The sequence below is a fragment of the Trichomonas vaginalis genome, chromosome I (assembly GCF_026262505.1).
Source record: "Trichomonas vaginalis G3 chromosome I, whole genome shotgun sequence".
NCBI lineage: Eukaryota > Parabasalia > Trichomonadida > Trichomonadidae > Trichomonas > Trichomonas vaginalis.
In genome coordinates this window covers 12,622,349-12,647,392 of record NC_067203.1, presented here as the reverse complement: position 1 = coordinate 12,647,392, position 25,044 = coordinate 12,622,349, and the positions used below count along the sequence as shown (strand labels likewise).

At 36.2% G+C, this 25,044-nt stretch overlaps 22 protein-coding genes and 4 pseudogenes across 26 annotated transcripts, besides 2 other annotated features; 12 read left to right on the top strand and 14 right to left on the bottom strand.

Annotated features, from left to right (window-relative positions):
• Positions 1 to 11,532: part of a mobile genetic element that runs on past the window's edge.
• TVAGG3_0975610 lies at positions 24 to 832 on the top strand (annotated as a pseudogene). Its single transcript has one exon. A coding segment is annotated over exon 1 (809 nt).
• Positions 996 to 1,328, top strand: TVAGG3_0975600 (DNA/RNA polymerases family; the record flags this gene model as incomplete). The annotated part of the gene is made up of 1 exon (XM_051253816.1): positions 996 to 1,328. A coding segment is annotated over one exon (333 nt), but the record flags the coding sequence as incomplete, so codon positions are not given.
• TVAGG3_0975590 (uncharacterized protein) lies at positions 1,336 to 1,590 on the bottom strand (the record flags this gene model as incomplete). The annotated part of the gene is made up of 1 exon (XM_001297431.2): positions 1,336 to 1,590. The coding sequence occupies one exon, from the start codon at positions 1,588 to 1,590 to the stop codon at positions 1,336 to 1,338; it is 255 nt and encodes an 84-aa protein (XP_001297432.2).
• Positions 1,621 to 1,884, top strand: TVAGG3_0975580 (uncharacterized protein; the record flags this gene model as incomplete). Its single annotated transcript, XM_051253815.1, has 1 exon — positions 1,621 to 1,884. One exon carries the CDS (start codon positions 1,621 to 1,623, stop codon positions 1,882 to 1,884), a length of 264 nt encoding a protein of 87 aa, XP_051079389.1.
• TVAGG3_0975570 (uncharacterized protein) lies at positions 2,315 to 2,626 on the bottom strand (the record flags this gene model as incomplete). The annotated part of the gene is made up of 1 exon (XM_051253814.1): positions 2,315 to 2,626. The coding sequence occupies one exon, from the start codon at positions 2,624 to 2,626 to the stop codon at positions 2,315 to 2,317; it is 312 nt and encodes a 103-aa protein (XP_051079388.1).
• On the bottom strand, positions 2,659 to 3,243 carry TVAGG3_0975560 (uncharacterized protein; the record flags this gene model as incomplete). Its single annotated transcript, XM_051253813.1, has 1 exon — positions 2,659 to 3,243. The coding sequence occupies one exon, from the start codon at positions 3,241 to 3,243 to the stop codon at positions 2,659 to 2,661; it is 585 nt and encodes a 194-aa protein (XP_051079387.1).
• TVAGG3_0975550 (uncharacterized protein) lies at positions 3,292 to 3,666 on the bottom strand (the record flags this gene model as incomplete). The annotated part of the gene is made up of 1 exon (XM_051253812.1): positions 3,292 to 3,666. One exon carries the CDS (start codon positions 3,664 to 3,666, stop codon positions 3,292 to 3,294), a length of 375 nt encoding a protein of 124 aa, XP_051079386.1.
• Positions 3,913 to 4,497, top strand: TVAGG3_0975540 (uncharacterized protein; the record flags this gene model as incomplete). The annotated part of the gene is made up of 1 exon (XM_051253811.1): positions 3,913 to 4,497. One exon carries the CDS (start codon positions 3,913 to 3,915, stop codon positions 4,495 to 4,497), a length of 585 nt encoding a protein of 194 aa, XP_051079385.1.
• On the bottom strand, positions 4,526 to 4,726 carry TVAGG3_0975530 (uncharacterized protein; the record flags this gene model as incomplete). The annotated part of the gene is made up of 1 exon (XM_051253810.1): positions 4,526 to 4,726. One exon carries the CDS (start codon positions 4,724 to 4,726, stop codon positions 4,526 to 4,528), a length of 201 nt encoding a protein of 66 aa, XP_051079384.1.
• Positions 5,190 to 5,639, bottom strand: TVAGG3_0975520 (protein of unknown function, DUF4106 family; the record flags this gene model as incomplete). Its single annotated transcript, XM_001297430.2, has 1 exon — positions 5,190 to 5,639. The coding sequence occupies one exon, from the start codon at positions 5,637 to 5,639 to the stop codon at positions 5,190 to 5,192; it is 450 nt and encodes a 149-aa protein (XP_001297431.1).
• TVAGG3_0975510 lies at positions 6,101 to 6,550 on the top strand (annotated as a pseudogene). The gene has a single exon. A coding segment is annotated over exon 1 (450 nt).
• TVAGG3_0975500 lies at positions 6,567 to 6,955 on the bottom strand (annotated as a pseudogene). The gene has a single exon. A coding segment is annotated over exon 1 (389 nt).
• On the bottom strand, positions 7,504 to 8,111 carry TVAGG3_0975490 (annotated as a pseudogene). Its single transcript has one exon. A coding segment is annotated over exon 1 (608 nt).
• On the bottom strand, positions 8,280 to 8,564 carry TVAGG3_0975480 (uncharacterized protein; the record flags this gene model as incomplete). Its single annotated transcript, XM_051253809.1, has 1 exon — positions 8,280 to 8,564. One exon carries the CDS (start codon positions 8,562 to 8,564, stop codon positions 8,280 to 8,282), a length of 285 nt encoding a protein of 94 aa, XP_051079383.1.
• Positions 11,533 to 11,647: 115 nt separating the features above from the next.
• On the bottom strand, positions 11,648 to 12,530 carry TVAGG3_0975460 (protein of unknown function, DUF4106 family; the record flags this gene model as incomplete). The annotated part of the gene is made up of 1 exon (XM_051253808.1): positions 11,648 to 12,530. A coding segment is annotated over one exon (883 nt), but the record flags the coding sequence as incomplete, so codon positions are not given.
• Positions 12,531 to 12,609: 79 nt separating this feature from the next.
• On the bottom strand, positions 12,610 to 14,528 carry TVAGG3_0975450 (protein of unknown function, DUF4106 family; the record flags this gene model as incomplete). The annotated part of the gene is made up of 1 exon (XM_051253807.1): positions 12,610 to 14,528. A coding segment is annotated over one exon (1,919 nt), but the record flags the coding sequence as incomplete, so codon positions are not given.
• A 233-nt stretch (positions 14,529 to 14,761) lies between these two features.
• TVAGG3_0975440 (protein of unknown function, DUF4106 family) lies at positions 14,762 to 15,092 on the bottom strand (the record flags this gene model as incomplete). The annotated part of the gene is made up of 1 exon (XM_051253806.1): positions 14,762 to 15,092. A coding segment is annotated over one exon (331 nt), but the record flags the coding sequence as incomplete, so codon positions are not given.
• Positions 15,093 to 15,563: 471 nt separating this feature from the next.
• TVAGG3_0975430 (uncharacterized protein) lies at positions 15,564 to 16,553 on the top strand (the record flags this gene model as incomplete). The annotated part of the gene is made up of 1 exon (XM_001297637.1): positions 15,564 to 16,553. One exon carries the CDS (start codon positions 15,564 to 15,566, stop codon positions 16,551 to 16,553), a length of 990 nt encoding a protein of 329 aa, XP_001297638.1.
• A 431-nt stretch (positions 16,554 to 16,984) lies between these two features.
• TVAGG3_0975420 (dynein heavy chain binding) lies at positions 16,985 to 17,701 on the top strand (the record flags this gene model as incomplete). Its single annotated transcript, XM_001297636.1, has 1 exon — positions 16,985 to 17,701. One exon carries the CDS (start codon positions 16,985 to 16,987, stop codon positions 17,699 to 17,701), a length of 717 nt encoding a protein of 238 aa, XP_001297637.1.
• A 148-nt stretch (positions 17,702 to 17,849) lies between these two features.
• Positions 17,850 to 19,019, bottom strand: TVAGG3_0975410 (uncharacterized protein; the record flags this gene model as incomplete). The annotated part of the gene is made up of 1 exon (XM_001297635.1): positions 17,910 to 18,896. The coding sequence occupies one exon, from the start codon at positions 18,894 to 18,896 to the stop codon at positions 17,910 to 17,912; it is 987 nt and encodes a 328-aa protein (XP_001297636.1).
• Positions 19,020 to 19,037: 18 nt separating this feature from the next.
• Positions 19,038 to 25,044: part of a mobile genetic element that runs on past the window's edge.
• TVAGG3_0975400 (uncharacterized protein) lies at positions 20,408 to 20,770 on the top strand (the record flags this gene model as incomplete). The annotated part of the gene is made up of 1 exon (XM_051253805.1): positions 20,408 to 20,770. The coding sequence occupies one exon, from the start codon at positions 20,408 to 20,410 to the stop codon at positions 20,768 to 20,770; it is 363 nt and encodes a 120-aa protein (XP_051079379.1).
• TVAGG3_0975390 (uncharacterized protein) lies at positions 21,447 to 21,887 on the bottom strand (the record flags this gene model as incomplete). Its single annotated transcript, XM_001298035.2, has 1 exon — positions 21,447 to 21,887. A coding segment is annotated over one exon (441 nt), but the record flags the coding sequence as incomplete, so codon positions are not given.
• Positions 21,906 to 23,117, top strand: TVAGG3_0975380 (keratin-associated protein family; the record flags this gene model as incomplete). The annotated part of the gene is made up of 1 exon (XM_001298036.1): positions 21,906 to 23,117. The coding sequence occupies one exon, from the start codon at positions 21,906 to 21,908 to the stop codon at positions 23,115 to 23,117; it is 1,212 nt and encodes a 403-aa protein (XP_001298037.1).
• Positions 24,087 to 24,488, top strand: TVAGG3_0975370 (uncharacterized protein; the record flags this gene model as incomplete). The annotated part of the gene is made up of 1 exon (XM_051253804.1): positions 24,087 to 24,488. One exon carries the CDS (start codon positions 24,087 to 24,089, stop codon positions 24,486 to 24,488), a length of 402 nt encoding a protein of 133 aa, XP_051079378.1.
• TVAGG3_0975360 (uncharacterized protein) lies at positions 24,508 to 24,660 on the top strand (the record flags this gene model as incomplete). The annotated part of the gene is made up of 1 exon (XM_051253803.1): positions 24,508 to 24,660. The coding sequence occupies one exon, from the start codon at positions 24,508 to 24,510 to the stop codon at positions 24,658 to 24,660; it is 153 nt and encodes a 50-aa protein (XP_051079377.1).
• TVAGG3_0975350 (uncharacterized protein) lies at positions 24,680 to 24,962 on the top strand (the record flags this gene model as incomplete). The annotated part of the gene is made up of 1 exon (XM_051253802.1): positions 24,680 to 24,962. A coding segment is annotated over one exon (283 nt), but the record flags the coding sequence as incomplete, so codon positions are not given.

The window sequence follows — 25,044 nt, the reverse complement described above, 5'->3', positions numbered from 1 at the left end:
CTGGTCTTGTTACAGATGAGAAGATGAAGTATCTTGAGTCATGTGTGAAGACAAGGTACATTCTCAGAGGTCAATTGGCAAAAATTGCACCGTTGGCAAATGTCAATATCCGAGTCAACATACCTACAGCTAAAGGTTCTTCACATGACGACTATGTTGTTGACAAAGACTTACCATGGTTGAAGATTGTAATTGTCCACAACCACTTCATGTTGAACGAAAGTCTTACAAACCCATTCTTTGGTAAAAGTAAGTGCAACATTGTCAGAGCTGTAAACATTCTTTTCGAGAAAGGTTTGTTGGAACCAATTCCAGATGACAAGCTGACAGAAACTTTTGTACCAAAAGACGAAACAAACTTTTCATTGTTAGCAAGACCAAAAGTTGTTCCAGACAAAGTTCTAGTACAAAAGAAGTACACAGTTCCACAAGGAGTTGGTTTGTTCGGATACTAACCTGAACCAGAAGAACTTCCAATGAGGTTGCAAGAACTTCAAGATGCTATAAACAAACTTCCATTGAGACATCCAATTGACGTCAAATTGTATTGGAGAGCATCTGAGTTAGGTCAGAAGGTTTTATATGAAACAGGTTGCTTCGACGATGTTTATGAGATAACAGGAGAAGTTTCTCAGAAGATAAGAGACTCACTTGAATTTCCACAAACTGGACCAATTGGTTGCGACAAGTTCGACTCAAACGAAAAGATATACTATGTCGACCTTAACGCTGCGTACATGAGGTTTGTCCAATATATTCCGACTGGAATTCCAAACGAAGATGGTGAGTTCCCGGGAAGGAACTATACAGTTGGAAAAGTCATACAACAACTGTATGATATTAGGAAAGCTTCAAACCCCAAACTTGCAATGGCACTCAAATTGCTTATGAATTCGACATGGGGATATTCCATTAAGAAACCTCAAGAGATGAAGAGTAAACATTATGAGAAGGTCGACAACTTTGTTGAAAGGTTTTCTCCTTTTGTTTTGAAGTACGAATTCACTCAAGGTCAAAGTGGCTTAGTAACCACATTAAAACCTATTGTCGAACATTGGTCTTACCCTCAGTTCGCAAAAGCAGTCCTTGACAACTACAACAAATTCTTCTCCGAAGTCAAATCGAAAGTTGTGGTTTACTATGAGAACATTGACGCACTCATGACGAACGAAGAAGGATACAACAAACTCATTGAAATGGGTATGGTCGGTGAAAAGATGGGTCAATTCAAATTGGACAAAATTTTCACCGAAGTTCATGTCCTCTCCAAGCGTAAGTACTGGGGTGTTAAAGAAGATGGTGAAATAGTTAAACATTGCATGAAATAAAAAATTTTTATTCGAATTTGAATTTAAATGTGGGAATTCTTGGGAACGTGAAAGGCTTATTTACTTGAGGAACAGGTAAAGGTGGTGGAGGTGGTGGCAACCAGTCCATTTTATATTCCTTCCTAGCTAATTTCCGTTTAATTTCATGGTCGCCCTCGGAGTCTTTGAATCGGACAGGTCGAGTTACACCATTCTTGGTCTCAAACTCATATATAACCTGTTTGTCTGTATTTTCGTCGACTATGGCACGAGACACGAACATTGACCAAACGGACAAAAAGTGTCATTTCGGATGGTCAAGCAGCCAATCGCATTCGAGCACTTCGAAGAAGCCTTACGTTCCAAGGGAGAGGGTGTCTGGTGCAAGGCAGAGGTCATGAGACTCTACGAGCAGTACATCCTCAATGCCTGGGAGGACAAATCGTCCTTGAATTGGCAATTCTACCAACTCCTCTGGGACGACCTCCTACGCAACTGGGATAACGAAAGAGCCCAATTCAAAGGTCGGGAGCTAATTTTCCAAATTACCATTAATTTAACCTACTTATCCAAATAAACACCTAAATTTACTTGGGGTTTCCCCCTAAAATAAATTTTTTTTACTCTTAGAACCACTCGAGGTTCTCTTTACGGTTGTTGAGCTTGTCACCGTCAATGTGTCTGACCTTCGTCTTCTTGTCTGGATTTGGAACCCATTGAATTGCGACAAGCTTGCCCATGGAAATTGAACCGCGATTCCGAAGGTTAAGGTTCAAGTGTCCCAAGTTGTTGAGAACTGGGGTAAGAACCTTGCCGGTCTCCCTGTTGCGGATTTTGTATGGGTAGGGTTGGGAAATTTCGTAACCGTCATCGGCAACAAGGGTTGCCCATGTAGCGGCTTCAGGAACTTCTTCTTCTTCCTCTTCTTCTTCGTGTTTCTCTTCTTCCTCGACAATTCCTTCTTCAATTTGGTACTCACGAATTACGGTGTTGCATGTTCTGTCCTTTCAGAGTGCCGCCCAGATGGTGTCAATCTCTTCGAAGAAATGGTAGATGAGTCGGGCAAGGTCTCGGTTCTCTCTCTCGTAATTGCGCAACGATTCTGAGAAATCGTTCAGGACTTTTTCATTGGAAGCTTGGTTCATGAGGAACTCACCTTTAAGTCCCTTCATCTCTGACATAAGACTACTTTGGAGAGTCTTAACGGTGTTTGTCAGATGAGCTTTCAATTGGGCAATTTGAATTTGAATTGGGCGCTTGTCTGGCAACCTTGAAAGGACATCTTCCATTGAGTTTGGCTTCGGTGCTTGTTCGGACATCGAAAAAATGAAGTGGTTTGAGAATGACGGTTTTACTTCAAAAAGCTTGTTATGACAGTTAAGTCATACAACAAGTTTAAAATAATATCTTGTTCTTCTTCTGAACGTTTGTTGTCTCTTCCGATAAAAGTTTCGAACATGAGAACCAAAAAACGTTTTTTGAGATTGCGGAAGAGTTCAGGCAAATTTTCATATTCTGGATATGTTGGGAGCAGTTCAAAACATCTGAGCTGACTTTCGGACAAAATTGGGACAATGTCAGAAAATTCATCTTTGGTCGGACTGCTTGAAGGTAAGTCCCTTACATGTAAGTAGCTCTGGTAAAGTCTTCTCATTTCTGCTAACTTTTGGAGTATAGCTTCGTAATTTAAGAGTTTTAATTTTAATTGTCTTATTCCACTCTTTACTTCTAAACGGTAACTATCCATGAGGTCAAGAGTAGCTTTGGTAGCTTTAAGTGGAGCTATCTGTTCCTTGACTTCTGCAATTTTGGTTGCAATTGTGGTTTGAGCTCCTTCAAGTTCGCCGTCTATGTCGTTCTCAACGCCTTCAACCATGGCTTGAAACTCTTCATCGGTCCATTGAGATTGGTGTGGGACGAATTTAACTTGCTTCATTCAAAAAATGAAAAAAATGTTTTTACTCAAAGCGTGCCATGTATATGTTTACTGAACTGGCTGAATGTCGCCTTCACAGGTTATGTAGAATGGCTGTCCTGAGAAGTGAAGGAGAGACTGAATTGCCAATTTCATATGGGGTTGGGGGTTCTCCTTGTTTGGTATTTTTATCCAAGGACGTTTGTTTAGGAACTTAACAAGAGCTTCTCTTTTGGCGTCCTTTATGTCATTGTAGGCTGTCCCGTCTGGTATTTGAATTGGAATTCCGGTCGAAGTCTCGAGATTCAATGTAGACCTTCCAGAAATAGTGGTGAACTTGACCTTGGGCTTCATTACCTTGCGCAAGTAGTCTTTTACGCAGTCGTTAATTTCAATTAGGTAAATTGCCTCGTCAAATCCTTCTGGCATTCCGAGTCCTTCCATCCGACAGGAAAATATTTTCCCGACAACTGGAAAAAATTTTCCGGACAAAGGGAAAAATTTTTCCCGACGACAGGAAGAGTTCTTCCAGTTGTCCGTCCGTAAACCATTCAAATTTTCGAAAATTGAGAACTTTTTGGTCGAACTTCAGAAAAAATTTTCCTTCCGACAGAAAAAGTTTTTCCATCCGACAGGAAAAGTTTTTCCATCCGACAGGAAAAATTTTTCTTTCCGACAGGACACAAACGGATGACTGACGTTCCTCTTCCTGAATGCCTTCCAAAGCCAGAAGAACCGAAAGCTGCAGAACCACAACAGTCTCCTCAGCAACCTCAGTTCCAACAAGTACCTCCGAATTACTACCAATTTCCACCTCAAGGTTACTACCCACCACAAGGCTTCCCGAACTACCCTCCTCAACCTATGCCTTACTTCCCCAACCCTTGGTTGTTCCAGCAAGCTCCACCCCAGCAATTCAAATCTCAATCTCAATCAAAGAGAGACCAAGAGTTCGAAGAAGGTCTGAACCGTTTACGCAAAGATTATGCCACAGCCCCTATGGAAGATGACAGGCTTTCAGTCTCTTCCCTAAGGTCGACCAATTCGACTCGTACCACAGATTCGGTTCGTGACCGTGAAGACTACCTCAAGCAGTCTGAGAGACTCTTCATCTTACAGCCATTTACAGTTGGAGCACTCAAGAACATGCGCAATTACGAAGGTCAAACACCAGCTGGAGACCGCAAAACAGACGTGCTTACAAGAGCAGTCCAACTGGTCAAGACAAAGACGGAGATAGTCGACTTCATTCTTGCAGCTTGCCCATACAAGTAAAAAAATAAACAATTACGAGTTAAACTTTTTATTCTTTCTTTTCTGAGTTGTTTAGAGCTGGTTTCTCTTGTAGAAACCTTTCGTACTCTTCCATGGTCATGTAATTGCGAATTTGGTACGCAATTCCAGGTTCGTTGTTTTTGAACCTTATGTATGTAACGCTTCCATCCTCCTCAGGGAAGTAAGCTGCCAACATCTGACCAAGTTTTCTCAGTGACTCGGAGCTCATAAAAATGTCACTTTTTAAACGTTAAGTTTTTAGTCTTATTTTACCCTTTGTTTGTCAAGGTAGTATTGGAGTGCAATTTCTCCAAATTCTCTGTGTCGGAGTTCTTCAGCATTTTCCAACGTGTACCTGGAGAACTCAAAGAAGTTGTCATGAACATACTGCCATGCTGCTCTTCTGAGTTCGTCGGTATTTTGGAAGTGTTGCACCTTCGAGTCTTCGGACATGAAAAATGTCACTTTTTCTATTAAACCGTTTTGGCATTTCTCATGAGTGAGTATAGTTCTGCCGAACCATTGGAAGAGAAGAAGTACCCTTGCTGGCAAAAGACAAAAATAGTTGCCTTAGTTGTCATTGCAATTGTACTCGTAATTGAATTCATTGTACTTCTCTTCACGTACATAAAACTCAGCAATGGTATTTGCTTTAAGAATTTACCATCTTACTAAGACTAAACATTTAATTTTCAAGCTTGACTTTTTACAATTTGAACTTTGTTTGCGTAGATATGAATTCTGAAAGAAGTATGAGGGTCTTGTATGACTTTGTACTTCTCCCATAATTCATATCTGTCAAACTTACCTGCCATGGACTCTTTCATAAGTTCCATGAAATCGTCTTCGGACAATCCGGGGAAAAGTATTATGTCAGTAAGTATTCTTTTAACATCCTTACTTAAACTCTTTGCTGTCTGTACACAAATGACAACTGAAATGTTAAAGTGTCTAAGTTTCTTAAGAATTCGACACATGTCTTGTTCTCTATTCTTTAACAAAGGATGAGAGGCGAAATCATCTAAGATAAGAAGACATCTGTGAGGGTACGTTTTCCAATCGTAAGATTGCAATTTCTTCGAAATGTATTCTATCTCTTTCTGTTTGTTTCTGAAGTGTTTCTTCTCTAATATTCTCTGCATTTCCTCATTTGGGTCTTTAAACTTAGAATTTATATACTCATTTATAGCATTATATTCAAAACTCTTCTTTGGTACTTCTTTATCCAATCTAACAACTCAGTATCCTTTATACATACTAACTTAGACTTCTTTATAATATCTTTGAACGAATTGACGGTTTGGTCAAATTGACCCGAAGTACTACAAATGACAACTAACTCATAGAATGGGTTCTTCTCATCTAGTTTTTGTTGTTGTGCAGCCATTTTAAGATAAGTGAAAGTCTTACCCGACCCAGGTGGTGCAATTAGACCTGTTATACCATTCTGAGCAAATAAGAACTTGTCATGTATAGGTTTTATTTGAGCATTTTCTAACTTCCTCTTGTTCTTATTTAAAACATTCTCAAATTTTTTGTCAATGTCAGCAAACTTTTTTTCTAACATATTTTTAGAAAAATTAAAATTTTTATCTTTTAGAAAATGTCTAGCGATTTCGCTATCTATATTCGAGACAAGCTTTTCGACAGCAAAACATCTGTAGACCATAAAATCTTACATAGTGTAAACAAGAAAGGTGAATTTGTTCTAAAGTTCTGTTTCTGGGAATGTGACAAGAACCATAAAACATTACAAAGAGCAGTCTTAAAATTTGTCAATGACAGACTTGTTGACAGAGATGACGCCGATTGGAAAGATGAAGTCCAACAAAAGTTCTTAGAATGCAAAGAAGACACATGCGCTTTCTTGAAGATGAAATAGAAAACAGAATAGAAGAGCTATTAAAGGACAAGAACTTTTACATAAATATGGTTCGAGAAATTTGACATAACTCCACCAGAAAAGAAGAAGAAAGAAAAGAAAGAAAAGAAAGTAGAAGAAGAGAAGAAAGAACCTGAGCCAGAGCCAGAGAAAAAGAAATTTGACATGTAAAAATAAAATTTTATTTTTAGAACATTTCTGGGTCAATGTCAATGTTCTCTTCCTCTTTAGGAGTAAACACTGGCTTAGACTCTAAAATCTTTTTACCCAATTTACCTTGAACTTCTACAACTTTAGACTCATAATATTCATAGTCGTCTGTCTTCTTTGGTTCATAAGGTATAACAAGTTTGTATGCTTTGCCTTCTTTAAGGTTTGAGAACCTTCTGTCAAAATTTTCTTTGACTGTTAACAAACCTTCTATGTCTAAGTCTTCAAATTTCGCACCATTTTTAGTCACAATAGCAAACTTAACTGGTTCGATGTTCCAAACTTTGCTGAATGAAGACTTTTCAAAATGGTAGAAGTAAACATTCAAATATGCGAATGGTCTAGTTCTTCTTTAAGTCCTGACATATACTTATTTACTGAGATGAATTTTGCCATCTTTTCTTCAGAATAAAATTTTTTTTTTTAAAATTTACTCAGAAAAATTTTTCTTTGTATATACACCATTCTGTACGTCTAAAAGACTTTTGACATTTGCCAAGAATGTTCGTTTAGACGCTGCCATATAACCATATCTTGACAATATTGTTTATATTCATCATATAAAGACCTTTCATTTAATGACACAAAGTCAGTTTCATATATGAACAGTTCATATACACTCTTGTTTGCTTCTAACAATGTTTGTCTCTCTTCGGTATGTGGAATTTGTCTTGGATTGAACTTTGAAATATCTAATGTCATGAAATATGAGAACAAGTGGTTGTAAAAGTCAGATGTCAAAGTTCTGACAAAGCGTCAAAATATTCTGTATCTTGCATATGAGAATCTGACGTTCTGACAACTACATATCTTCTGTCAGAACTTTCTAACTTCATCAGAACAGCATTGTTTGAAACCATAATGAAGTTTGCAACATTCTCACAAACTCTTGAGTCTTTATACTTTCTTTCAACAACTCCAACTTTATCTGTTATAAGACTCTTCAAAGCATCTGAGTTTAAAACTTTTGTTGTATCTATACTTTGAAGTTCGTTACATACTATAAGTTTCATATTCTCAATTGAAGAGTTAAACTTGCCGCAGATGTTTTCTAAGTTTGTCATATTCGGATTCGAATAACCTTCTAACAGTTTGCACAAGATATCTGTAAAGAATGTGTTCTTACCTGTTCCTTGTTTTCCAATTATAATGAGAGCAGTTTCATTTTAGCACTTGGATGTTGTAAGATGTTTGCAAACCAACATAAGATATACTCATAAACTTTTCGTTTCCATTGCATATAATTTCTTTGACATGGTCTAACCAAGCTTCTATAATATTTTCTTTCCATTCTACTTGTTCATATTTATATCCAGTGAAGATAGAATAGAAGTTTGGAGAAGGTGTATAAACTTTATACCACGAACTGAAAAATCTTCTAACTTTGACAATAAGATATCCCAAGCATCTAACATCTTCATGCCAACTTGTACGACTTTTATTTTCTTAAGTTTCTGTCTACATTCTTGTTCTGAAACTATTGTCGCTTTGGTTTGTTAAAGACAACATCCCATTCTTTCATAACATAACATTCTGGGGCAGAGTCGACATAAATGACTAAACGTTTCAAATTCTCGACTGCTTTGTTATAGTCTCGAAATGGACACATATTTCTGAATGCTTGGAAGTCATAAAAATCTGAAACATCTATTCTGTACATTTTTATAAAAATAAAAAAAATATTATTTTTTTATTCTTGACTTTGTTGTTCCATTTGTTGCATTTGTTGTTCTTGAGCTATTTGTTGTTGAAGTTGTTCTTGTAATACAATACTTTCACCAGTTGCATCTTCCAATTCGAAACTTTCTGCCGTCATTGACAAATACATAGGACATAAAAGTTTTACAGGAACAAAGTTTGCGTCAACTAATGTCAACGTTATACTTGCCAAAGTGTTTGAGTTCACTAAGGTTGAAAATTCTGCATTCGAATGAACAATAGGCAAACCAGCAGAGAAAGTATTGTTTATACGCATAAGTATCTTTTGGTCATAATAGTTTCTGTCGACATTCGAATAACACTTTGAACCTAAGTTTGAAACAATATATAAGATTGGTGTGCTTAATGTCAATGGAATAGACATTCCTTGTATGACACCTTTTCCTGTTATAGGAAACTGTTGGTAGTAAAAACCAGATATAAGTTTTGTATTATAGCTCATATCGTTTATAGTAAACTCAGTCGGACATCCAAACATAATGAAACCTGCTCTAGTTGCAGCACATGTTACACCGTACTTAAAGTATTAAATAAGTCAACAAAACCTGTTGGTGGTATATCTGAGTAAGTATCTTCAAAGGAGTATTTTTTACCATTCACAACAATAAAGTCTTCTGGTGTCAAAAGAGCAAAACAGGCTTTAGTCGTCATTGTGTTTAAGGTTAGTTTACAATATCGTCCTTGAGGACTTTGTAAGTTTGTTGTTATAGAATTATATGACTCAGGGTTTTTAGTCGTAATAGTATAAACCATTATGTCTTCTGCCATTTACTTAGCAAATAAATTTTAATGAAATGTTGTGGTCGTCAAATATTTTTATAACGTCTGGGAAACTATATTTTAAGTTCAACGTTTCACCTCCTTTCATAACGTATATCTTGTCAATGACATTATATGAAACACCACAGCAACTAATGTCGGGTTCTATTTCTTTGATGTTTATATCGTCTGCCTCTGTCAAAAGTTTCAATAGTTCTTTCAAAACTTCATGAGGTGCAATGACATATGAGTTCACTTTTACAGGGTTGTGTTCGACCAAGTTTAACATTATACTTAAAGCTTGACAAATCTTCTCCTGAGTTTTAAGTTTGTCTTTCAGTTGTTGGTAGTCGTTTCGAATATCTGCAACAGAACTTAAGTCTCTGTAACTTCAGGATATGTTGGTTGTTCTTTTACAGGAACAATTGTTATACCATCTTCGTCTTCGTATGGTTTCCCCATTCAACATCTCTGTCTTTGACATTGACAACAACACTTTGACTGTTTGTTTGAGTTGGTGAATTTAACTTCACATCTGCCACCGCCATTAAACCTTTTGAAACACTTACGCTTCTATTTTTCGGAAATGACATTTTACTTAGAATAAAAAGATGGACGTATTCGGATATCTCTTTGAATTGAAGCAAAACAAAGTTTACACACACAAACAATACAAATACATTGACAGAATAGTTCTTTATACAAACAATGGAAATGTTATAGAATAGCAATATTTGCTGAACCAAAATATTTTCATAAAGCAAAGAAAGTTGGTATAACTGAAATGGTGAAAGTTCTTGAAGCAGACAAAAATATAACTTCAAAACTGACCGATATTTCTAAAGGAAAGTTTATAATACAATATTATGTCAAAACTGGCGTGTCAATATTTGACGAGAGAAGTCAGTTCAAGAACAACTTACTGACCTGCTGCCAAAATCTGCTCGATGGAAGCTGTCGTTATGCCAATCTGAGGAGCCCCAGCAGGTTTCATCGAACGAATCTTCAAAAGAGCATCTTCCGTGAAAAGTGCTATTGGTTTTGTAAACTTCTTTGCTCTCAATTCATCTGGACCGTCTCTGTCACCAGTATATTGTATTTGAACTGTACCAACAGTTGAAATACCACCATAAAGTCTTCTGAGTCAGCAAATGGAATGCCAAGCCAAAAGTTTGAACGGTCTCCATTTGTATATTGAGTTTTTTGACCTCCTGTATGAGTCCATAGTTTCACATATGGCATAATAGAACTTTGCATTTCAGGGTTAATGGTTGTTGTGAAGTTGTTGTTAAAGTTCATAGCATCTAATGTCAAGTTGTATGACCTCATATCCTCAACTGTAGAATATTCTTCTCTTGGATAATATTTGCCATCTATGTTTATATGATATTTAATACCAGGGTTGTAGAAACAAGAATAGTCATTTATAGTTCGTCTGAACAGTACAAACATAGTATCTGCATGTTTCATTGCAGTTGTTAAGCAATATCTGTTCTTGCACCTGGGTCAGCACTTTGGTTTCCAACTTCACCTGCAAAGTCTTTGACAGATATTTGGTGTATAGGGAACATAAGTGGAACTGCAATATATTTGGCAGCTAAAGCATTTGAAATATCTGGGTCCAACATATAGACTGCAAGTCTGCTTTCTATTCTCTTGCATTCAAATTTTCGCATGTGAACTTAACTGGGTCCCAAGCATTCCAGCAGCATTGAAATAATAGTTTACTTCAGTGTTGAAGTTTGAGAAACCAAAGTCTAAGTCAACTTTGTCTTTGCAAAATCGGCGAATGATGTTTATTTGTTCCCTTTACGTCTGTAATGCTGAATGGGTCTTGTGTTGGTGCAATGACTAAGTTATTTTTGCTTGGAGTAAGTTCGATAGAAATTTTTCCTGCCCAGTTTGGCAAGTATCTTAAAAACCTGAAGATGAGGAAAGATGACAAAGGAACTCTAAGTTTCAGTTTTACTTTAGTGCAGCAGTTCCATTGAACCAGAAAGGTTAACATAAACTCCTGGAACGTTAGGGTCAAGTCTTCTTATTTTTTCAATATTTGCATACTGGTCTGTTTGTTCTCTAGCTTGTGGTTGTACTGAGTTTCTCAAAGCGAACCATTCATAGTTTGCCCATGTTACTGTTTGAACTAAGTCAGAGTTAGAATATATCTTATATCCCATGAAAACTTCTGGAGCATATTGGTATCCGACATAGAAAATTCCATTGCAACCTTTCTTGTCAGACAACTTGGCAGAAGGTTTTATTTCAATGTCTTGTTCCACGTATAAGAATGAGTTGTCAATAGAAATAATATGAAACCTGTCGCAAGCAATATCTACTGTTGTTGAAGAACCTTCTCCAAACTCACCTACGTTTCCATAAGAAACAGCAGTTGTATATTCGTAAGTTCCAGGAACTATTTCTGACCTTCTAATGGCATTGTCGCATTCATTATACCATTCGGAAACATTTCCGTTCATGGCATCCAAAACTGTTGGCGTTATATTCTGAGCGGCGTACATTTCATATGGGTAAAAATATAGAATAGTTGGATTTATATGTCATAATAGAACCCACTCGGACCAAGCTTTACTTTCTTCCTGACTGAATTTTTAACTCTTCTTTTTCCTTCATTGCCACTATTTTCACTAGATGAAGTTACTTCTTCACTACTTTCACTTTGTTCTACTCTTCTCTTCTTCTTTGGTGTCGCTTTTGGTAACCTGCCCTCTGCTTCAAGTTGTTGCATCTTTGCCTCATGTTCACCTAGTCTGTTGTAAATTTCCCATGTCCTTTTTGCCTTTGGGCTCTGGTCGCCCATCTCAGGTAACCAATATCCTAGAAAGATTTTGTCATAGTTTGTATTTGAGTCTTCGCTTATTGTTTGCATGACTCTTTCCTGAGTTTCCGGTTCAAGCTCTTCAAATATAGCTTGTCCATATGGAATAAGCTCGTTTCCAAATATATGTTTTTGTAGCCATTCTGGTTTTCTTTCCATGTTACCAATAATATCTTTTGTGAATGGGAAAGCTTTTACCCAACGTTTCAGTCTTGCGTCATTTATTTCTGTAGTTGGTTTTATTTTGTCATGGAACATGTTTCTCAATACTAACATTTCATTTGGTACTGTCCATTTGAGTTTTCTTAAATATTCATCCCTTCTCGGTTCATTGTCTGCAAAGTAAGTTTTTATGACATTTTGCAAACTTTCGTTTGCAAGGTCATGTACAATAGGTTCTCTTCCTTCTCTCTCCCTAACTCTCTTTCTAAACTCTTCACCAAATATACCATCTCTATGGTTCTGTGTAGTTCTTTGAGATAAATGTTCTAGAACGTCAGGTGTTATATTTCCCTCAGCCATGTTCATTTCATACTGGTCCAAAATATCTGCATCTTTCATATCTTTCAATGGCATTAAAGCCGCGCTGAAAATACCGGCTATATCTGGTTCACCATTCACTTCCATTGCGTCTACAACTTCTTGGAATTGAGGTTGTAAGTTTATGAACCACCTATCCGGATTAGCTTTATAGCCCCATCTCATTGTAGTTCCATAGTCTGCAGAAACAAAAGTAGGTTTGTTTCCATATTGGTTAGGTTCTGAATGAACTTTAAACAATGTTTCATTTCTATATGTTTTGTTGAAATTTAACCTTTTATTTTCACCGAGTTCAGCCAAAGATTGAACGTTATATGGTCGTAAGTAAAAAGGATTATTGTATTTGTGTACATTATCTTTCAGTACTTCCATTCTATGCTGAATATTTTCATCTGATGTTGGAGTCTTTTGTATGTCGGTGAACATTTTTCGATATTCTTCTACTATGTCAGCCGAATTTTTCTTAGACTCTTGGAAAGATTCCATATTCTCCGCATACACTTGTTGAGGGTCAAGATTTTTCGGCTGTTCCAAATCTTCATCTAGTTCTGTGAAGTTAGTTTCCAAAGGAGGGACTTGTTCGTTTCCTTCAGGCTCTTCTAGCTGTTGTTGCTGAACTATTTCTTCCATGTCTGGTTGTATCTGAGCTTCTTCCTGTGGAGTTTCTTGTACCTCATCTGCTGGCATTTCATATATTCCGAGACCGTTTTTAACAAGTTCCCTTTCTAAGTCATCCGCATTCATAACCCTTTCTTCTTTCGTTCCGTCTCTATTTTTTACGCGTTTCATGAAGAGAGTTGAATTATCATTTAGCTCTGACATCAAATATCTCGGAGTAAATTCATCCATGTCATTTGGATGATATGCTATTAAATCATATCCCTTAGCAAGCTTGTATTTTCCAGGTTTGAGATTATATCCGATTTGATGCTGAACCATAAAGCTAAATAGGTTCGGGTCAGTATTTCCTTCCTTGAACTTTCTAATAGCTTCTTTATATCTGTCACTAAAGTCAAGAGTATCTGGGTAACCATAATTTTGCTTAAGCATTTTTAAGAATTCTTGGTTTCCTTTTTCTCTACTTCTTTTATGTCCTTGCTCTGTTTGTGGTTGTTGTGCAGGGTTTTGAACTGTTGGTTGCTGTGCAGGGTTTTGAACTGTTGGTTGTTGTTGTGCAGGGTTTTGAACTGTTGGTTGCTGTGCTGGTTTTGGTTGTGGTTGTTGTGCAGGGTTTTGAACTGTTGGTTTTGGTTGTTGTTGTGGTGCTGGATTTTGAACTGTTGGTTGTTGTGTTGGTTGTTGTTGTGGTGCTGGATTTTGAACTGTTGGTTGTTGTGTTGGTTTTGGTGCATGCCTGTGTCTGTGTCCATGTGACGATGTAAATGTTTTAGGTAATCCCGGTGCGGGTGCTTCTCTTGGAGGGTTTGGTGGTATATAAATTCCACCAGCTGGCACATATGTTCCACCAGCTGGCACATATGTTCCACCAGCTGGCACATATGTTCCATCTGCAGCATAATGTCCTACCTGACTTTTCGTTTTTAAGAAAGCATTTACTAGGTCTGTTTTGGTCTGTTGTAACTCTTTTTCTTGACTTTTCACAACAGTTGCTCTAACGGCGTCATAGGCACTTTGAACTGCCTGTCTCGTTGCTGCATCTGTTATTTTCGTCATATTTTGTGCTACTTCTCTTAACTCTTTGTCGAAACCTTCAGACTTCAGTTTCTTTCCAGATGAGAAATCGTTCACTTGTTTCACCTTACTATGAAGAGCTTCGAAGGCGTTCTTAAAGTCAGCATTTGTTAAAGCTTCATTTGAACTGTCTTCATCCGCTTGTATTTTTGTCCTTATTGACCCTATAAGCTGGGCTGCTTTAGCGTTGGCTTGGGCATCTAACCAGTCATTGTTAGCTTTTATATATTCTGCGCTTTTCATTGCCTTTTGCATGGCTGCGTCGTTATTTTTACTTTCTTGTGCTAAGTTTTCATACTGTACGGTTTGGTTTTGCAACTGTAAAAGTTTTTCTGCCTTTACATTTGCTTCAACTTCTTTTTTATACTCATCGCTATCCATATATGTCTTCAGGGCTTTTTGTTTTATCTCTTCATCTTTCAGTACTTTATATTGAGTAGTATGGTTTTTCAAATTTATAACATCTTGTTCCATTTTTGCTACTTCTGCTGCTTTTTCTGACACTTTTTTCGCATATTCCTCTGTACTTAGTTCTTTCAGTTGTTCTTCTTTCTTCTTTTTCTCTACGTTTAACTCATTGAGTTTCTTTGTGTGTCTGTCATATTCTAGTTTCTTTTCGTTTTCACTTATTTGTTTCTGTATGTCTATGTTTGACTTTTTGACATCTGTTATTTGATTTTTGAGTGAACTCAAATTCATTTGACTTTGAGGGTTATAAGCTGTTCCGTCTGCAGCTCCACCATAGCCTGCCATTTTCGCTAAAAGTGCCGCTCTTAAACCTCCACTCTGTGCACCAATAACTCGGTTTAAAAGCATAGGGTTGCTTGACATTTGTTGCAACATAGTGGGGTCATTCATCATTTGTTGTTGCAACTGTTGTTGTGGTGTCAGTTTTACTATTGGATGTTTCAATGCTCCCTTCCTCTTACGTATATTCTTACGTAGCTTACGTGGCATTTTAAGTGAAGTTAAAAAGCGGTTTTTGACAGATGTTTATATGACACTTTTTGTTCAGCACAAAAAACTACTCGGTCAAAGTGTTGTCGGTTTTGTAAAATAACCGTCCTATCTCATTCTATAAGGGAAAAAGGCTTCTCAAAGTATACTTCCTTGGAACGCCTGTAACTTTTCCTGTAGCGACGATAGACCCTTACTTGTCCGGACAAAGTTATACTATTTTGAGTGCTCTACAAAAAAGTCAACGGCGACGACTCTCAAAAACCGTTGTGTAAAAAGTTTTACCGTTGGACAAAAAAGTATATATAGAAAACAAAAAACGTTTATAGTTCATTCAATATTTGAGATGGAACGGTTTGCCAACGGTAACTATTAAATAAAATTAAAAAATAGAGGGGGTTACCGTTGACGAAAACGGTTTATTTTAAACTTTTCTATGAGTAGTCCGAAAAAAACAGTTCATTTTTCATAATGTACGCGTCTCGAACAGTGAAGCCCAATTCAATAGAATACTATCTCGAAAAACAAGAAGCTGACACTGCTATTCAGTCTTTAATACAGAACCAAGCTCAGGAGAACTCAAAAGACTCCCAATTCAAATCGACATCCAATTCGAAGCAATTAAAACTTGACTCGAATGTTTTAAAACCACAGCCCGCACGAACAAATACAGCTCTAAGAATAGACCAAAGAATACCGAACAAAGAGTTGAGGTCAAGATTGAAATTACAATCGGATGAGTATTTTTCCCTTAACAACCAGGGAAATACTCCATATAACCGGATCTACACAAATACCGTTAAAGAAACAATAACGGCATACACAAAACTCTGTCAATTGGTCCCCAACCAGGACCAATTGACGGACATTATATGTTCCTACCTTCCCATATTTGCTGAGTGTGTGGAAGGTAGGACATTGTTACAAGCTTGCTTACGTATGCCACCAAATCTCCGTCAACAATTTGCTCAAATTGTACATGAATTTAAAGCTTTTAACAACGGATACGATGGAGATGAAGTAGCAGATGAATTTGGGGAAGAAAAAACATTTTTCCCCTCATATAATACGCCTGCAACAGTATTTCCTACTAATGAATTTCACAACTATTGTGTCGTTCATTTAATTGTTGTGGATATGCCCACAGGTGAAGACATTCTCAGTGGTGACTTCATCGAAGTCTGTATCAATACAGAATTGGGAGAAGATGAGTTGCACAAATTCTCCTACGTCAAACATATATTCAAACCAGCACACCAACTCTTTATCGAAACTGAAATAACACTCACACAAAATATGTCCATCTCATTTAAATCCAAATCAGGACGTCCATACAGAATTTGGATGAACTACGTCCTCTTCCACTACGCCGACGATGACGAAGAAGAGGAAGAAGAGGAGGAGGAAGAAGAAGAACAAGAAGACGATATCCAGTTCATTTCCATCCGTAAAAAACATTAAAGCAAACATTTCAGAATAAAAATTTTAATTTTAATCTAAATAAATTCTTTTCTATATGGGCTAGAGGGCGCAACGCGCCTGGAAGCCCCACTCACCTGACCCATTTCATATATAATTTTTTGTCATAAATCTAAATAATAAAACTTTATTGAAAATCAAAAAATGTATTTTTGCATTTCTACTATTTATCGGGCTGTAGGCTTGTATATTAATATTTCAACGTAGAAACATCGAACATAATTTTATCAAAATATATCCCCAAAAAAATATGCATAATCACAGAAATTTCATCGAGAATCTAATCATATAGTATGTAAAGAATAATATGTTGTGAGTTAAGAAACGCAAATGTTTTTATAAAATCCAAAAAAATATAGAGAGCAAAGATCATGTAATGAAAAGTGACATGAAACGTGACAATCCGTTATTAGATGACTAATCGCCCCGGGAAAGGACTTTTGAAATACGATGTCCCCATTCTCGAAGGTAACTTGAAGAAGCAAGTTCCGCAACAAAAACGTACCCGCAAAGATGCAAACAACGAAGATCAAGAGGATGAGCAATTAACACGCGAAGTTCTCGATTCAATGCTTCCACCAAGAAAATTCGTTCAGGATGGTCAAACACTTATTCAATTTGTAAGTATTGCGCCAGCAACAAGATCAGATGTTGTTAAATTACAGAGTCAATTAGATTCACTTTTACAACAAAGAAAAGCAAGAAATACTGGCATTTGTCCGATTAGATCCGAGCTCTATGCCCAGTGTTTTGATGAAATTATTAGACAGATTACAATCGATTGCTCTGCTCGTGGCAAACTTCTAGTTCGTGTTAGAGATGAATTACGTATGATTATTTCCGACTACCAGCAATTATACGAATCTGCTGTTGCTTGGGGTATGAGAAAGGTTATTAAAGTCGAACAAACTAAAGATCAGATTGAAGAGGAAAATAAAACTCTTAAAGAAGATAATAGAGCATTAGAAGCTAATGTTGCTAAACTACAAGCTAAAATTGTTGAACTTGAAAAAGCATCTGTTACTACACGCGCAGAAATCGAGAAGAATTACGCCGAAGAGATCGCTTATCTTAAGAAGACGATCGCTCAGACCAAAAACCAACTCGATCAGATATTATCTGCCAAGTAAATATCATGTCTTTTATTTTTTACTTTTGAAAATAACCTAAAGTTGTTTTTTAAAAAATAAATGCAAGCAAAATACTTTTCGAAGAATTATTTTTACAAATTATTCACATAATCAATAACAATATTTATATACGAAAAGATAGTATATAGGAGCTAACAATAATAATGGAGTATATTTTATGAATGGCCAAATGTCAGCCGAACTTAAGTCATTTCTCTGTACATATCTTGATTCCATCTTTAACATGGTACCAAACGACATTATTTGGTATTTTGTTAATAATTTGGTACATTTCTGAAATCATTGGATCAGATCTACTCCAATACTGATGCCATATAATTAAATCATTCAATTTCTGCATTCCTTTGGTGCATCCGACATCTTCCTGATCATTGTAGTTGCATTCTGGTATGACTGAAAAATTATCTTGAATTATTGCATCATATTGGCTTTTTGGGAATGAATAACCTGAAATTCTTGGAAATGAAAATTTTTTCAAATTAAGTTTCTCTTCTGCCATTTTTGTAATAATATAATCTTCCCATTTAGTGGCAGGCTCTGTAAATAACATTTCTTTATTTTTGATAAATAATTTTGCTGCAGCTCTTGAAACAATTTGTCCAGATCCGCCACTAACTAGTTGATGGGTTCCTTCCATTCTGCAATCGCCTAATAAGTATGGAATTAAGTCAGGATTTGGGAAATCTGCCAATGTATTTATTAATGAATTTGGCCAATCTCGCGGATTTATGAAAACATCATCAGTTGGTCTCATCATCCAGTTAGCATCTGTTTTCTCAACGAAATATTCTAGCGTAGCGATAAATTTTTTAAGAAGGTCGTAAATAAAAGGTCTAACTGTTGTTTTGTTAGCAAATTGATCTGTAGGTATGCGAAAAACTGAAAAATCTGAAGGATTTAATTCTGGTGATAAGTTCGAAAAGAAATATTTCGGGCCTACAACATGTTTAGACTTTAAATGTGCGTTAAAGAAATTATCAAAGATAGATGCTCTGGATTCAGAAGTTTTGTCGCTAATTACTGCAATAAAAATTTGATTTTGATTTGATGTTTTATTGTTTGAAGCTGAAAACGCAAATATCCATGTTCTTATTGCAAGTAGAGCACAGCATGCCACAGAAATGAAGACTATAATTCGGGAACCAGTATTCTTTAAATTAAAAAATCGCCTCATTATAAATAAGATTTTTGTACCTGATAAAAGGATAAATCAAATAATATCTATCACTAATCCGAACAGGCAAGTCTGAAATACTCAATAACTTGATCGTATTAGAATTTTTATTACAGATTGAATGTATATATGCAGCACTTTAAAAAAAAAAAAAAAAAAAAAAGGTAGTGGGGCCTCCAGGCACTTCGTGCCCTCTAGCCCCCGAAGATGTTTAGTATAAAATGAAGTATAAAATGAGGTTTTTTTGGTGCTGGGGGCTTCCCAGGGGCTGCGCCCCTTCTAGCCCGTAAAAATTTTTGAGAGTCGTCGTCGTTGACTTTTTGGTAGAGCGCTCAAAATAGTACAACTTTGTCCGGACAAGTAAGGGTCTATCGTCGCTACAGAAAAGTTACGGGCGTTCCAAGGAAGTATACTTTGAGAAGCCTTTTCTCCATTTTAAAACAAGATAGGACGGTTATTTTACAAAACTGACAAGACTTTGACCGAGTAGTTTTCATGTTTTGTCACTTTTCTGTCACTTTTCAGGAAAAAACATTTTTATTATATATATAAAATGAATTTTACAAAACCACCGTTACCCTTCTTTGGAAATAAGAGTAGATGTAAAGATATTCTATTGAGAGAACTTAAGAAACTACCGAATGGTCTAACATTTGTAGATTTGTTCGGTGGAAGTTTCTATATGTCCCATTTGTGCCATACTGTATTTCCTGACTCAAAGATTATATGCAATGACTTCGACAACTATATGAACCGTCTCAAACATATACCAGACACAAACAAAATATTGAGTGAGTTGAAAGAAAAGATACCTATAGGTAAGATGGAACGTATACCATTAGATAAGAAAAATATTGTCAGAGAGGTTTTGAAAAAAGCAGAATATATAGACTGGGATAGTATATCTGCTAGACTATTATATAGTGGTTCTATAAGAGTTCATGACATTGAAACACTTATGTCAAACGTTTTATATCTTAACTATACAAAGGTTTTCAAAGAGGACATAGAAAAATATATTGAGGGTATAGAGTTTGTGAGATGTCATTGGACAGAGTTGTTTGAAAAATATAAAAACAAGGAAAATGTTTTCTTTATAGTGGACCCGCCGTTCTATAACACATGGGATTTTCAATACCAAGTAGACTGGACTTTGAGAGACTCTTTAGAAACTTTAGACGTTTTACATAACCATCCATGCTTTTACTTTACATCCGATAAAAGTGGTTTGGAAAGTGTCATGAGATGGTTAGAGGACATACATGACTATGAGTTTATATATGACAAGATAGAATATGAGAGAGGTCCTATAAACCGGAGAAAGTGTCATAACAAAGAAATTTTATTGGTAAGTAAATGTGGTTTGAAATAGGACTACTTGTTTTAGGTTTTTTCCATTGTGTCATTTACTTATTTGACGTGGCAGAAAGATATAGAGAATATGAAGATGAACCAATGTCTGCAAATGTTCAGCATATGTACTCGTAAGAGATATTTTTATCTAATATTAAATGGACGCACAGAACTTAGCGAATGCACAGCAACCTGGACAACCAAACCCAGAGAATATTCCAAATGAAGTTAGAATACAAACTGCAATGGCAAACTATGGTCAAGTGCCAACAGATGTACAAATGCAAACTGCCATGTCAAATGACGCTGCGTTAGGTTTGCCACCATGGTATGCAAATATGAGATGGAAAGAGTTTTATACAAACCCTGAAGTGGGATATAAACAACTCTATGCAGATGACGCGAACACAGGAGTTGACCCGGAATATGTTTTCTACCAGAGGAGAAATAGAATGTATGAGCTCCAGTTAAAGAATGCTATGGAACTCAACAGGAAACGCAAAAGACTAGGCGGACATTAGATTTTTACATATAGTAAAATGGTTTCTTTGGAAGAATAGGAACTTCTTTCGAAATGTTGGAAGAGGTATATGGAATGGAATAAAATCTGTCGGAAGAGGAATTTGGAACGGAGTCAAAAATATTGGTAAAAGAGTAGGTCAGTTCGTTGGTATTATACCTAAAGACCCTGAACCAGAAGAACAAGCTCCTGTTAATACACAGCAGCCTGAACCTGCACCACAGTCTAGTTGGCAACAAATCCAAACACCTCAACCGTATTAAAAAATTATATTTTTACCGTTCGATAGTAGTTGTATATGAAACTAAGTTCTAAGAATAAAACGCATGGTATAATGGAATTATTCTCTTTCTTCCATCTGTTGTAAACCATACTTGAAAGTCTGAAATACTTCCACTTGGTGGTTCATATAGCTTTGTAGGTTTTTCGTAAAAGTCATTTGCCAAGCATAAAAAAGAGTTTTGTGCACCAGAAAATGAAGCATGAACTATAATAGCATCTTGGTCGAAAACATTTTCATATGTTCCATTAGGGTTTTCGACTTCATAAAAGTCCGGGTGTACTGGATATGCTGCAGGCTGATTTAACATCCTCAAAAATCTATACCATGCCAAGTTGTTATATTTTGTAGAAATATAAACGTTTTCTCCAAGGTCTTCTATTTTATTGATTTTAACAGTTGCATTTTTCCTGTCATAAATAATATCGAGATGGTATTCTCCTTCGTCAATGTTATACTGGTTTGCATATTCGAGATAGATATCGTTTATTTTTTCTTGAAAAGCTTGAAGAGTTGTTTCTAAGTTTACAAGCAAATTCACTTGTAAAAGTTTTCCCTGTTCAAATTTCTCATACGTACGTTTTTCTTTGTTATAGTATCGAACTTCAAAACCGACCGTAAATGGGAAACCATGTATGGCTTCTGAAATGAACTTCATTCTACGAAAGCCAACAGCTTTTGTGACGGATGGGTCTCTTAGCCATCTCAATGGGTAGTCAAAACGATAGCCTTCATGCTTTACGGTCTCTGTCTCAAACTTTTGACCGACATTCGTAAAAAGTTCATCTAATGGTTTAGTTGTAGCAACTCTTGAATTTTCTTTTTCTATTGAAAGCATTTTTTATCTAGAATAAAAATGTCGAATGAAACAGCGTCTATGAGAGAAATACAACACAACCGACAACTCATTATACAAGCTCTAAATAAGAACACAACAAACTTTTCAAACTATTTTAAGATATCTGAGTCATTGAAAGAAGGAAACTTAAAACTGACATTAAACCCATTGACAGATGAGTTTCTATTTCAAGACAAGAAGAACAATACTGTCTGTATAAATCCAACAAAAGGAACTTTAAACGAGAAACCTATAAAAGAACTTCTTTTGAAAGCAGATGTTGACAACAAAGCTGACAAAGAGTATGTAGATGCAACAAAAGACTATATTCTCGCATGGACAGAAAGAACATACCCACAAAAACATCATACACATAACATCTATGACGTAGATGAACTTCAAGAAAAGTTAGATGACAAAGCTGACAAAGAATATGTAGATGCAACAAAAGACTATATTTTCGCATGGACAGAAAGAACATACCCACAAAAACATCATACACATAACATCTATGACGTAGATGAACTTCAAGAAAAGTTAGATGACAAAGCTGACAAGAACCATACACATACAAGTTTTACAACTTTTAGAGCAGATGATATTACACTAAACTTTGACCTTGGTTCAAGTGCACCTTCAGAGAATCCGAGTACAAGCGTAAAAGATACTCTTAACAATTTAGATAAGAGTTGCAGGAATATCGAAGAGCATGCCAGAAACTTTGAAGCATATGAACTACCAACAAAGTTAGATAAGAAAGCTGACAAAACAGAGCTTCAAACATTAAAGACAGAAATACCTCAAACATTATATCCTATAGGTTCTATTTATACGTCAATGAACTCTACCAGACCAGAAGTAGTACTTGGTTTTGGAACTTGGACTCAAATAGTCGACAGGTTTTTGTATTGTGCAAACTCTTCAAAGGAAACAGGTGGAAGTAAAACGATTTCAGGTGCAAATTTACCTGCACACAGTCACTACATAAATTTAAGTACATCTCAAGAAGGTGGGCATAGGCATAAATATTGGGGTTGGTCAGGAATGACAAAAGGTAAAGGATATGATGTTAAAGAGGACGTTAAGTTTGCTATAAATGGTTACTGGGATGACACTTGGGGAGAAGGAGACCATACACATCGCGTTTCAGGGTATACGCAAACAACGGGACAAAGTAAAGACTACATGCCACCTTACATGACAGTTTACGCATGGTATAGAAATGCTTAGTCGTCATTTTCAACTTCTTTAGCATATTCGTCAGGAGTTGTCTTATATTTGTTAGAAACTGTCTTTGAAAGTATACCACCTTGAACTTTGACAAGTTTGAAACGAGGTCTGACAATAGTCGTTTTATCTTCTGCTTGCAGTCTGTACATTTTGCCATGTTTGCCTAAAACTTCATAATATTCTCTTGTATACTTTCTTCTATTTTTACGAACACGAACGTGAGTATCTGTCGGGTTCCCATTGTTGTCATAGTCAATAGTATTTTCATATGGGTCGCGTTTAGGTATTTCTATTTTTACTTTGTCACCTTTCTGAAGTTTGAAGCCCGGCATTCTTTCTTGTTTGTCTCTTTTGACTAAATTGTTAAATATAGTCTTTCTCTAAGTCAGGGTTGTTTTTCATTTCTTCGGGGAGTGGTTTCCCAAACCTTTTTGTTTACGGCTATTGTAAATATTTAAAACTTGTCTCATCTTTGCCATGGAGAAGTGTCTATATTTGTCGTCATATGACATTTCATTTGCTTCACCACCTTGTGGTTGGTTTAAGTCTCTTAAGATTTTTATACAACCGTCAATGACACCAAGAGCAGAATGGTTTTGGTCGACAATGAAATATTGGTTTACATTTTTTGAACGCAGATAGTTTTTAATATCGTCTGATTTGAAAGAACTTTCACAGTCAGATGTCAGTTTTGTTGGATGGTATTTGTCAACGAATATTGTCAAAGCAGTTTTCACATCTAAAATATTTTTGGACCATAATGGTATGGCTTCACAGTATCTTGTGTTTTGACCGACAAATATTAACCAGTATGGAGGTCCATCTGTTCTAACTCTCGGAATGTTTTCCAAGATATCCATAAACCAAGCATTTGGTGTTGAACTAAAGATTTTTATCATGAGTGCTTTCTTTGTCGCTTTAGAAACATACAGGTCCTTGTTTGAATTCGTCATTTTTAACCCATAAGAAATGGGTTTATTTGGCGCATTAGCAGGAGTCGCATCTAGATTTTTACCCGCAGTGGGAACAATAGCCAGAGGTGTATTTGGAGTTGGAAGGAAGATTTTGAGTACATTAGGTATACTTAAAGAGAAAGCACAACCTATTATACAAACTGTACAGAAAGGTTGGGATGTAGCACGAGATGCAACAAATCTTATTCCAAATCCTGAAACAAGAGGAAAAGTTCAAGGATGGATGGACAATGTAGGAAGACAAGCAGGAAACTATTATAACAAAGCAAATGACTACTATAACCAAGCAGGACACTATATGGACCAAGGTGAAAGATTCTTTAACAGAGGATATAACCATGCACAACAGTGGGTAAACAATAACCAACCTCAACCGCCTCAAACGTGGGGAATGTAAAATTTTTTACTGAGATGAAATGAACAATACAGCATTGAGGCAAATGGGTTCAAGATGGATTTGTCGGCTTCCAGCAGTTACACAACGTGTTTGTCAAGTTCTTCCTATACCTCAGGAAGTTTTAGACCGACTTAAAAAACCTAAACAACCAGTTGAAAACAAACCAAACTAAATTTTTTTACTGAGATGAAATGACCGAAGAAGTTGAAACGGTAGATTTGACACCACAAACAAAAAGTTCAGAACCATTGTCAAAACCTGTCAAAGAACTTACAGATGAAGAGAAAAATTCAATAATAGAAAGTGCCAGGTCTGGAAATACAAACCCTAACTACAAAGTCACTTTTCATAAAAATGGAACGGCAAGTATCTCAAAAAAGAAACAGACTCTCACAAATAAAATATTGAAGTCTGAAGGAGCTTTCGAGACAACAGATGGAAAAGTTTACTTCACTGACCAACAGTTCATTATAGAACATCTCATTGACTTAGAGTCGAAATATTCTAAACTTTACAACAAACACAAAAAGTTGAAAGGAAACAAAAACAAATGGCA